General features: G+C 44.1%; 1 protein-coding gene across 2 annotated transcripts; it reads left to right on the forward strand.

Moving 5' to 3' along the window:
• The first annotated feature begins 2,044 nt into the window (after positions 1-2,044).
• On the forward strand, positions 2,045-12,259 carry PAM16 (presequence translocase associated motor 16). 2 transcript variants are annotated; one of them, XR_011314724.1, is made up of 6 exons: positions 2,045-2,183; positions 9,555-9,639; positions 9,725-9,864; positions 10,107-10,172; positions 11,686-11,839; positions 11,921-12,259. XR_011314724.1 is itself a non-coding variant. In XM_069734465.1 (5 exons), exons 1-5 carry the CDS (start codon positions 2,181-2,183, stop codon positions 11,770-11,772), a joined length of 381 nt encoding a protein of 126 aa, XP_069590566.1. In that variant the 5' UTR covers positions 2,045-2,180; the 3' UTR covers positions 11,773-11,919. The 2 variants fall into 2 exon arrangements, 1 of the variants encoding a protein (XP_069590566.1); XM_069734465.1 differs by lacking the exon at positions 11,921-12,259 and having other exon boundaries at positions 11,686-11,919.
• Positions 12,260-13,021: the final 762 nt, after the last annotated feature.

The following is a 13,021-nucleotide window of genomic DNA, read 5'->3' on the forward strand; positions in this document are numbered from 1 at the left end:
AATGCAGATTAGTATAAGCCTTATACTGCAATATACAACACAAATTATTGCAAATTCTTATCCTATTAGGGGGAACTAAAAAAATATAAATGAAAAAATGAATTAAATAAATTTGAAAAAAAAAAAATATTTGGTATTGTCGCGTCCATCAAAGTCCGATCTATCAAGTCATTAAATTACGGTATTTAATTCGTATAAGAAAGAGTAACCGTCACTGTAATAAATGGAAATAAACAACATTGTAATAGATGGTATCGGAGAAATCGGCTTCTTCTCCTCTTGGGCCGATCCTTTCCCTTTGATTTCATGATGTAAGATCTGTATTCAGTGAGAACAGATTCTCCGATTCCTGAGAGCGGACGGTTGGTGCTTATAAACTTCTATGGAGGAACCAGAGTTCTTCTGAAATGACCGTTACAGTATAAGGCTATGTGCACACGTCAGGAATCTTTGCAGAAATTTCCTGACAAAAAACTGACTTTTTCCGCAGGAAATCCGCATGCTTTTTTTTTTTTCGCTTTTTTGCAGATTTTTCGTTTGTTTTTTTCCGGAGCTTCCCCAATTGAATAATATAGATGGAAAAACGTGAAAAATCTGCCAAATTAATGAACATGCTGCATTTTTTTTCTGCAATGTTTTTTTTTTTTCTTGCGGGAAAAAATGCAACATGTGCACAAAAATTGCGGATTGCATTCTAACTATAGGATGCTTAATGGATGCGTTTTTTTTTTTTTCGTGGTTTTATAGGGAAAATCCAGAACGTGTGCACATAGCCTAAAAGAAAAGTTCAGAATATAACGGTCATTTCAGACGTTGCAGCAGAAGGTCTGTGTTCCTCTAGCTCCTCCCCCGCGCTCCATAGAACGTTATAAGCACCAACTGTCCAAGAGGAGAAAAACTGATTTCTCTCATTAAGATATGTTAACATTTTTTTTTTTTTTATGCATCAGACTTGCAGTTTGGTGGCTGAATCTGCCCAAAAAAAATGCAATAAAAGGTGACCTCTGCAAGGAGTTTGTATGTTCTCTCCGTGTTTGCGTGGGTTTCCTCCGTGTTCTCCGGTTTCCTCCCACATTCCAAAGACATACTGATAGGGATTCTAGATTGTGAGCCCCATCGGGGACAGCGATGATAATGTGTGTAAAATAATAATAATAATAAAGTGCTGTGGAATTAATGGTGCTATATAAATGAGTAAAATAAGTAAATAAAAAGTGATTGATTGAAAACATTGTATGTATGCCAAAATGGTTTTGATAAAAATGACGGCTCGTCCTACGAGAATACAAGCACCGCACGGCTCCACGGATAGAATTTTTTTTTTAAATAAGTAAAAAAAAAAAAATCTGTTAAAATAATGAAAAAAATATCTACAAGATTGGTGTCGGCGCCTTTGTCCTGAGCCGGAGAATCACAAACCAGATGATCACTTTTATTGCACAATGAATGACATAAATGCAATGGCAGAATGTTTTTTTTGTTTTTTTTCTTCCCTTTTTTTTTTTCTGGGTAGGGGTCCCATCATTTCGCCAGATTTGGAATTTATGTCTTGCACGTTGTAAAGGGAACGGTAATATTAATAACTACGACTCGTCCAGCAGAATCTATGGAGAAAAAAAAACCTTCTGGATCTTAGATGAAAGGAGGAAATAAAGGAATTTTGGAAAAAAATAGCCAAGACAGGAAGGGGTTAATGCAAGGATGAATCTGTCTAATAACGACCAATCAGGAGACATCGTTCATTTTTTAAAATGTTAAAAAAATGAGAGCGGAGATCTGATTGGATGCAGTTGGCTACGCCTCCTTTCATTCATATGGTCACAGTAATGCCCAATCCAATCTCCGTTTTCAATCAAGTGGACAGATAAAAGCTGAACTCTCATTGGTTGGTCTTTACGCTTCAGGATTTAGACACACACACGATGGCGTCTAGAAGAGGCACATTCATCAAGCGCCAGTGACGGCGTGAGGCGCGTGCTTCCTCGTCCAGGCCGCCGCTGGGTGATGACGTGCTCACATCTTAACTCCCATAATTCAATGCTCCCGCAAGCCTTCCAAAATGGCGCCGTCACGTGGTGTCTCAGCCCCGGTCACCTGACTATGACGTCATCAAGGTCCTTGCACCGCACGGAGAGTGGACGCCGCGGCCGCACGTGTAACCTTGACGGCAGCAGAGCAGGATGGTAAGAGACCGAGCCGTGACCCAGCGAGCGGGGGTGTGTGCGGGTCACTGCCGTGTGTGGACCCTGCACCACAAATCCCAGCATGCCCTGCCGGAGTGCTGCTCGTTTGACGGCAGTGACGTGAAGGTGACATGGGTGACTGTGCTGCTGGGTTTTCCTTTGATAGAATTGTATCTTTTCACCCCAAGAGTCGATTATCATCAATGACCAATGTTATTAGGGCCGTCGTGCCCGCGTTACCGTAAAGCAGCACCGTGGGGTTACTATGACAACGATGCGTTACACATAATCCCAACCTCGTGGGGTTATTCCTGCCGCATAAACATCAACACTAGTCATATATGACCACGACTCACCCGTCACCCCCACGGGCCCACCGGAAGCCAAGACCCCACTGCTCACCCAGAAGATGCGGCCTGTGATTGGCTGCAGCGGTCAGGTGATGCAAGATAAACCTTTTTTTGGACTCCTTCCTGTCCAGTTTTTCAGCAGTGTCATTACCACCAGAGTCAGTGACGCTCACACCTTTCCACAGAAGTGATAGCGCAGGATCCATCAATCGCAGCAGGCGACGTCACTTGGCACACGCTCATGAGATGCCTCAATGCAGCAGATCGGGGTCTGATCATCGCAGCTAATGTTCATGCGTTTCCTGAGACAGGATGTTAAGACTGCAAGACTAAAAAACCCGACCAGTGGGAACATTGAAAATTTCAGGTTTTTTTTTTTTTTAATACAAATTGTGATATAGAAAATAAACCCATTGCCAAAAATGTGTATAAAAAATACCCGATCTAAAGGGAACTTGTCTTATCCTCCACAAGCTATTAACCTGCAAATATAGGGTTAATCTGCAGGTTAATAATTATTTTTTATAATTCTGCCCGGCCGCCTTATTGAGAAAATGAGCTTGTATTACTCTCAGGAGCCGCCGGCTTTCAGTCATAGAGGAGAACGATAGAGCGATGTAACTTCTCCCCAACACTGACTGCCAGCGTGCAGTACCTCGCATTTGTGCAGAGCGAGGTGTCGGTCAGTGTGGGGGGCAAGGTGTCGGTCAGTGTGGGGGGCGAGGTTACAGCCGCCGCTCACATGCTTCTATCAACTCCTCAATGACTGAAAGCCGGCGGCTCCAAAGAGGAAGAAAGTTCATTTTCTCATGGTCATTGCATTTTCAGTAATGCAATTTACCTGCAGTGTTCATGGCTGGTTCCCCTTAAACAATAAGTAGTTTCCCGATGATGACTTCCCTTTAAGCCCTAAGATGCTGCTGCCAGTCGTGACATTTAAGAGGATGGGGGGGGGGAGGGTGTAAGTTTCCCTTCCGATCCCAATGGCCTGCAAAGTGATCATAGGGTGCCAACAATGTCATTGTAGTTGGGGGGGCAATGATGTACACCTATGTAATACTGTAATTTGGGGATCCCTGGGGAGGAGGGGGACCAATATAAGTGTGGAGGGGAATATATACATACATACAATGGTGGCCCGATTCTAACGCATCGGGTATTCTAGAATATGTATATAGCAGCCACATAGTATATAGCAGAGGCCACGTATTATATAGGAGCCATGTAGTATATAGCAGACAAATACTATGTGGCTGCTTAATACATACATACATATTCTAGAATACCCGATGCGTTAATACAGGCCACGCAGTATATATATATATATATATATATATATATATATATATATATATATATATAAAAAATAAGAAAAGCAGCACAAAAAATAAGAAAAAAGTGGACTTTATTGCCTGAACGGCGTGGCAACGTTTTGGATACAACAATCCTTTTTCAAGCAGTGAATACATAGGTGAAAGGGTTTTTTATATCAAACACATGTCAATCTCATTATAAAAATCATTATGTGCAATATCTCAAATATAAATAAATTACATGTAGCAGCTATTCATAAATCAGTGAGTCTATATGAAGCACAATGCTTCCATAATATACATAATCAGTGAACATTAAATATTAAGTGTCGCGTGATTATTCATAAAACAACCTCAATGATCAATTACCAATCATTTAAAATCAAATTCCATCAGGTGCTCCACTCCCAAGTACCGCGATCATATGAAACAGTAAGCACATTACCTACATCCACATGTCTCAGCTCACGGCGTCTATCCGCACACACTGCGCATGTCCGTGACGTCAGAGGCAAAAAGCCCACAATGCCTCAGTCCGCAGGTGCGCAGAACGATCCCAAGGATCAGGCCGCCATTTTAATTAAGGGAAAACTTCGCCCACACAGGATGCCGGTAATTCAGGCAGAAAAACAGAATAAATTATAACTAATATTAACAAAACGGTAGCGGCGGACTCATAATAACTGGTCAGATATTCTATTATACTGTTGGATCCATGATGCTTCTGACTATTGAACCGGAGCACCACCACTCAGACCAACCAAACAGAAGATACAATCATATTCTTAGAAGAAACTACAGTGTGCCATACAAATAGGACCAGGACATAAGCCCAAACTAAAGTCACAGTGTTTGAGGTGCACTTGATCACAAGTATAGCACCACCCACCACGGCCGGACATGGAGAGTATTGGAGGCGCAAGCCCCACAAGCTCCTCCTATCCGTTTACTTTGACACTCACAGTCCATACATTGTGGCCACATATTGTAGATCACTTTGAGAATAATCAAACGCACAGCCATATCGTGGTTGCTCACGGTATATCATTTAATGTTTAATATTGTTATATACATCTCTACTTAGGATGAATCCGCCAGTACCGAAAAAAGAAAAAAATATTTTTTAATATAAAATAAACAAACGTATTATAACAAAAACAAAAAAAATCTTTTGTCTTAAATATCTTTGCCATTAGAAACCGACATCCTCATAGGCGAAGGACATAGACCTTTATGTTTCCGCATGATCGCAGCACAAGATGGAACCCCCTGCAAATAAATAAAAAACAAACAGAAATTACTAATCAACTAGTATTAAAATTATAATCAAGAGTCAAGAAAAGAATAAAATAAAACCGTCATTGTATTACAGATACTTTCACATAATCTGACTAAATTTAAAGTCTACATTAAGACCATATGGTTTAAGTGTCCTCAGCCTCATTATCCACTCCATCTCCCTTCTTTTCAATAACTGAACACGATCACCCCCTCTCCTTTGGACTGGTATCGTATCAATGATACGAAACCGCAGATCTTTCTCTGTGTGTGATTTCTCTGTAAAATGCTTAGAGACTGGTAGATCCATACGTTTTTTTCTTATGGTATGTCGGTGTTGGTTAATTCTTGTCTTGAATTCACATGTAGTCTCACCGACATACCATAACAAACAGGGGCATTGTAACAAATAGATTATGAAGTCTGAGTCACACGTCAAAAAATGCCGAATTTTGAACTCCTCATTAGTTTTTGGATGAAAGAAATTTTGACCCTTTAAAATTAAACTGCAATTGACACATGATAGGCACGGATAACATCCTTTCCTACCCATACCCGTCAGTGTAGCCTGACCTTGTTTTTTGAAAGTGCCAATATCTGACTTAGAGTCGAAGCGATAGTACGATTCCGTTTATACGAAAGAATTGGAGGTTTGGAAAACTCCTTCACCTGAGGTATACACCTGTGCAGCATTCCCCAATGTTTTCGTATAACCTCTGCAACCATGTTGCTTTCCTCACAGTAAGTGGTTACAAAAGGGATGCGACTAATTTCATTTGAACGAGGTTTAATTTGAAGCAAACTTTCCCTATGTACTGAATCCACCTTGTTTTTTTGCCTCTGTAACAAATTTTTTGAGTAGCCACGATTCGGAAATTTCTCAAGAGTCTCCTCCATAGATTTTTTTTAAAGATTGTTCATTACTTTCAATTCTTTTTACTCTTATTAATTGGCTATAAGGGATGGACTCCTTCATTTTTTTCGGATGCTGGCTACTAAAAAGTAGCAAGTCATTCTTGTCTGTAGCTTTGGTGTACAATTGGGTAACAAGTCTACCACTTATCATCCTGACATTCACGTCCAGGAATTGTAAATTGGCGTCCGTGTACACAAGAGTAAACTTGACTGTTTCATCAATTGTATTTAAATATCCATGAAACTCGAGCAGTGCATCTCTGGTACCAGTCCAAATGAGGAAGACATCGTCTATGTATCTCCACCACGCCGCTACATAGCTAAAGTGGTGGGACACATAGACGAGGTCTTCCTCAAGGACACTCATTACAATATTTGCATACGCGGGCGCCATGTTCGCGCCCATGGCGGTCCCGCGTAATTGCAAATAAAAAGAATCACCAAATAAAAAGTAATTATTGGTCAACACCAATTTCAATAACTGTAGCAAGAACTCCCTTGTTTCAGTAGAATATTCTGTAATCGCCAGTTTCTTACGTATTGCATCTAACCCTCGGCCATGGTCAATAGATGTGTACAGTGATGTGACATCAAAAGATGCCAACAGCACTTCACCCACTATCTCTATGCCACCCACCTTATCCAGAAAATCCGTTGTGTCTCTAATAAAGGACTCTGCACTACTTGCAATCGGATTAAGAACTTTGTCCAGAAAGACACCAATATTTGACAAAATGGAATTACAACCCGAAACAATCGGCCTACCCGGAGGGTGCACGAGAGATTTATGATATATATACACAACCCACGTACTATATAACACAACCCACGTAGTATATTGCAGCCACGTAGTATATAACACAGGGCACATAGTATATCGCACATCCATGCACTATATAACACAGCCCATGCAGTATATAGCAGCCACGCAGTATATAACACAGCCCACGTAACATATAACAGCCCACGGAGTATACAACAGCCCACGCAGTATTTAGCAGTGTGGGCACCATATCCCTGTGGAAAAAAAAAAAATAATAATTAAAATAAAAAATAGTTATATACTCACAACCCTGGGAACCAGCGAAACTCTGGCGATGCGCGTGCGGCTGCCGCCATTTTCCGTTCCCAGGATGCATTGCGAAATTACTCAGATGACTTGGCGGTCTCACGAGACCGCTAAGTCTTCTGGGCAATTTTGCAATGCATCTCTGGGAACGGAAGATGGCGGCAGCCGCGAGTGCATCGTAGGACTACAGAGGGTGAGAATAGCAGGTTTTTTGTTTTTTTTATTTTTAACATTACATCTTTTTACTATTGATGATGCATAGGCAGCATCAATAGTAAAAAAGTTGGGGATACACAGGGTTAATAGCAGCGGTTACGGAGTGCGGTACCCGCTGCATAACGCGGTCTGTTACCGCTGGCATTAACCCTGTGTGAGCGGTGAGTGGAGGGGATTACGGAGCGGGCGCCGGGCAGTGACTGCAGGGGAGGGACTAATCGGACTGTGCCCATCGCTGATTGGTTGCGGCAGCCATGACAGGCAGCTGGCGAGACCAATCAGCGACGCGGGATTTCCGTTACGGAAGTTGCAGACAGAAAGACGGAAGTACCCCTTAGACAATTATATATAGAGAGTAGATGGTGACCCGATTCTAACGCATCGGGTATTCTAGAATATGCATGTCCACGTAGTATATTGCACAGGCCACGTAGTATATTGCCCAGCCACGTATGTAACAGGTTAAAAAAGCCTTAAAATAAACATATACTCACCTTCCGAGGGCCCCTTGTAGTCCTGTCGCCTGTGTGCGGTGTACTCAGCAGCTTCCGGTCCCAGGGTTGGTATGAGCGCAGGACCTGTGATGACGTCGCGGTCACATGACCGTGACGTCATGGCAGGTCCTTCTCGCATAGCATCCTTAGCACCGGAACCTGCCGCTTGCACTGCCGAGGACAGCGCCAAGTCGGAGGGTGAGAATAATGTGTTGCTGTTTTTTTTTTTTGTAACATTAGATGTTTTTACTATTGATGCTGCATACGCAGCATCAATAGTAAAAACTTGTTCACACAGGGTTAATAGCTGCGGTTACGGAGTGCAGTACCCGCAGCATAACGCGTTCCGTTACCGCTGGCATTAACCCTGTGTGAGCGATGAGGGGAGTATGGAGCGGGCGCCGGGCAGTGACTGCAGGGGAGTAGGGAGGGACTAATCGGACTGTACTCGTCACTGATTGGTCGCGGCAGCCATGACAGGCAGCTGGCGAGACCAATCAGCGACACTGGTTTTCCGTGACGGAAGTTGCCGACAGACAGAAAGACAGACAGAAGTACCCCTTAGACAATTATATATATATATATATATATATATATATATATATATATATACTAGATGGTGGCCCGATTCTAACGCATCGGGTATTCTAGAATATGCATGTCCACGTAGTATATTGCCCAGCCACGTAGTATATTGCCCAGCCACGTAGTATATTGCCCAGCACAGAGCCACGTAGTATATTGCCCAGCCACGTAGTATATTGCCCAGCACAGAGCCACGTAGTATAGAGACTTAAAAATAAATAAATAAACATATACTCACCTTCCGAACGCCCGTTGGAAGTCCTGCTATACTCACTATCCGCCGCCTTTGCCGCTCCTCGCCACGCTCCCAGGATCGCTCCATTGCAAGCGGCAGCTTCCGGTCCCAGGGCTGGTGTGAGCAGGACCTATGATGACGTCGCGGTCACATGACCGTGACATCACATGACCGCGACGTCACGGCAGGTCCTTGTCGCACACCAGCCCTGGGAGCGGAAGCTGCCACTTGCAATGGAGCGGTCCCGGGAGCGTGGCGAGGAGCGGCAAAGGCGGCGGAGGGTGAGTATAGCAGGTTTTTTGTTTTTATTATTTTTAACATGACCTATTAATAGTAAATAGTTGGGGACACACAGGGTTAATGGCAGCGGTAACAGAGCGCGTTACATCGGGGGCCGTTACCGCTGCCATTAACCCTGTGTGAGTGGAGGGGATTACGGAGCGGGCGCCGTGCAGGGGAGTAGGGGAGGGACTAATCGGACTGTGGCCGTCGCTGATTGGTCGTGGCAGCCATGACAGGCAGCTGCCGAGACCAATCAGCGAACGAATAACCGTGACAGAAGGACAGACAGACGGAAGTGACCCTTAGACAATTATGTATATAGAAGATATATATATTTTACATCACCCCCTCCCCCTTTTCCCAGAAAGTAAGGCAATTCTAATAAATAAAAAATTAAATATTTAATCTTTTTTTTGGTCACTAATTAAAAAAAAAAAAAAAAAGTCATAAGGACCCCAAAAAGGTAAAAGAAAACAACTGCAGCTCGTGCTGCAAAACCCAGCGCTGATCGAGCTCCGCACACAGACAGATACATAAAGATGTAGCTCCTGAAAATGGAAGAATCAAAAATGAGTGGGACCCACAAGGCCTGTAGCCGTCCCGATACTACTGATGTGCGTTGTCTCCTCTATAGGCGAAGTATTTGGCTCAGATCCTGGTGATGGGGGCGCAGGTGGTGGGCCGGGCATTCACACGGGCCCTGCGGCAGGAGTTTGCTGGTAAGTGCTCAGCGGACAGTAGAGGTGATGGGGCAGTGTACTGTATACGCGTCTTACATGGTCTCCCCCAAATGTCATCTCCCAGCAAGCAGAGCAGCCGCAGAGGCGAGGGGGGGACGCGCAGGAAAAGAGTCTGCAGCAGCCAGCAGCTTGTCAGGAATAAGCCTGCAGGAGGCGCAGCAGATCCTGAATGTCTCCAAACTGGAACCCGAAGAGATCCAGACGGTAAGAACGGCCCGGAGGGGCCGCAGTCCAGAGACCTCAGGACTCATTGGGGCTCCTTATACGTCACCTCGTGTACATTTAGTTGAAATATGGTATTTGGGAAAACTGCACATATAGCAATTCCGTAATAGACTTTTTAACCATTACCTATTTTGCAAGATGACCCACAGGGGGCGCTAGACGCTCCTTGCTGGTCACTATTAAAACTTTACTGAGGATCTGATCTTGTCTCTCTCCTCTAGAAATACGACCATCTTTTCAAAGTGAATGACAAGGCAGCAGGAGGATCCTTCTACTTACAGTCAAAAGTGAGTGCATTGCAGCGACATTTATCACCAGGATACTCCCCAGACTGGTGGTCCCAGGTCCCCTGTGTGCCCATCTCTCCCAAGGGCAGTGAATGGAGCCTGCATGCTCTACAGCTCCAATCACAAGGGACCTGCAAAGACATGATCAGGGGGAGAGCCAGCAGTCGGCCACCTAATGATCATATATTACTCGCCTGTCCTGTTGGTGGGGCAGCCCTTTTAACGGGTTAGTCCCCAAATTTTAAGTTATCCCATATCATCAGAATAGGGTATAATTTATCGATCTCTGGAGTCCAACCGCTCAGACTCCCAGTGATGCTCGAGCTCCATCTTGGATGAAGCGGACGTGTCTGTGCTCCACCACTACATCCCCTGTGTATGAGACAAGTACAACGCTCTGTTATTTCCTGCCGTCTCATAGACAATGAATGGAGCTGAGCATGAGCAACTCTGCTTCATCTGTAGAGCCCGTTTCTGAGGATCCAAATCCCCAATCTCCGCATCACTGGGAGTCCTGGTAATCGGACCCCCATTGTTCGTCATCTCGCTCCTGTTTGCCGCCACATGTTACGCTCTGCACACATGACCATGTTATGGATCCGTGCTGGAGCTGCGTATGTTTAGGCCGTGGTGGGAATCCATCCCATCCTTATTTAACCCCTTGACAACATTCGTCGTACATGTGCGACTGATATTCCCATTGCCTGCATGGAGCAGACTCACAAGCTGCGTGAGGAGCCAGCTGCTGTCAAAGCTGCCTGCAATCATAGCATTTTAACCTTTTAAATGCCACTATCCGACGCCCATTTAAAATAGGTTAGATTTGCATTTTTTATTGCAAAGTGAATGCTGCAAAAACCTACAGCATGATCTTTGTTTTTTTGTTTTTTTTCAATTCCATGTCACTTGGAAATTTTTTTTTTTTTCGTGCATTTTATGTAGTAAAATAAATGGTGTAATTAAAAACTTCAAATCATCCCACAAAATATAAACCCTAATACGGCTATATCTCCAGAAAAATAAAAAACTAATGAAGAGGAGGTGAAAGTAAAGGAAATGGCTGCATCTCTGAAGTGAAGGTACAGCTGACTGAGCCTCAGATACAAAGCCAGATGTGCAGTGATAAGCATTAACCTTGAGGGGCCCCGCAGAGACCTTTCGTGCCTTTTATTGACCGCCTCTTTTACTTTTTTAGGAGGTTACACAAGGTCCAGTATCTGACTGTCATTTTGGTCCGTGTCCTGTGTGGATTGGATTTGAACCAATCTAGTTTAGTCCATTTTGCACTTAGGAAATTGCTAGTTTCCGTGGTGCCAAGTTTTGTGAGTCCCCTGCTCCTGCTCACAGAACTACATACAGGCGCAGTCACAGCCAAAATTTGCATAGTTGAATTCGGCCTTGGAAGGATTCTGGATATTGTGTACGTGGTCGAGCACCCATGGGCCGGTTCCTGCACAATAATCTTGTGATGTCACTTTATTCAGATTTTTATGTGTTCTACTACTTTTTCTAGGTCGTTCGAGCCAAAGAGAGACTGGATCAGGAATTACAGATCCAAAAAAACACGACCGACTCGGGAGAGGAGTCCAAGACTACGTGACTGAGACCCTTCCAGATGCCTCCTGCTAAGAGACCCCTGCACGGCTCCAGGGGTGACGACACATAAGGTTATCCCCTCTGATGACACAAGACGGAAAAAGCCTTCATGTAATATATTGCTGAGATAATAAAGCTTTATATTTTTGTAGGTGATTGTGAGGAGTGGTGTACGGGATCGCACATGCCATGTGCACAGTGGAGGCAGCCATGACAGTCGTACGTGGCTGAATGCTGTCCAGGTTCTCACTGACCAGACAGCCGGGGTGTTTCCCCCATCCCAGCACTTACACTGGACGCAGCCATTGTATGTCACTGGTTACAGTCGAGCATTTTTACTGCTGATGCTTCAATGTCCAGGAAGGTTAGATGATTGAATCTGGGGCACTGGTTCCTCCCGGACGCCATGTTTTGTTCTACCCAAGCACTGTGGGGTATTAACGGCCCTGATGATGCACAAATGATCCAAATAAAGTAATTTCCTACCCACAGTAATGCTTCATGGGTTGTGATTAGTAGAATTTATCAAATATCGCCTCTCCTCTCTGTAGGCCGTATGTTGACAACATAGCGCATGGTTGGCCGGGGAAGCTGAGCATTGAGATGTTGTGTGGCCTCTACACCTGCTTTAAGTGTCCTTGTATATGGGGAATGGGCCCTAAGTGGAATTTATCAGGACAGGAGGATTTTACACGTTAAATATGGGCACGGTTGCGAATGGGGTTGAGTAGATCTTGGACCAAGTGAGGCTGCTGACTTTACTTTGAAAAATGACTGCATGATCTATTAAGAAAGTTTCCCTGCGTATTCCAAGGCAGACTTAAAATGTTTGCTTTAGCTTTATACAGCAATTTTAACAGGTAGTTTCAAGTTACCGAAAGTACACCAGCCTCATCAGGGCTAAAATCCAGTTGCTGCTTGTATTGTGAAATCTGGTAAGTTATTGGAGGTTGTTGCACCCACGTGAGGCCATGATAGTCCTTTGCCTCCTACCACTGAGCTGCAACACTTTAGGTTACCAATCCTACATTAGTAACCTAAGATTAAATATAGAAACCTTATCTGCAGAGCGAGATTTATATCCAAAAATATTCGCCAAGTTCCCGCAGTCAGTGCCTGTCGCCCACATACTCCCCTCCGGTCACCGCTAACACAGGGTTAATGCCGGCGGTAACGGACCGCGTTATGCCGTGGGTAACGCACTCCGCCGCTTTTTACTATTGACGCTGCCTATGCGGCATCAATAGTAAAAA

This window comes from Ranitomeya imitator, chromosome 7 (assembly GCF_032444005.1).
Source record: "Ranitomeya imitator isolate aRanImi1 chromosome 7, aRanImi1.pri, whole genome shotgun sequence".
NCBI lineage: Eukaryota > Metazoa > Chordata > Amphibia > Anura > Dendrobatidae > Ranitomeya > Ranitomeya imitator.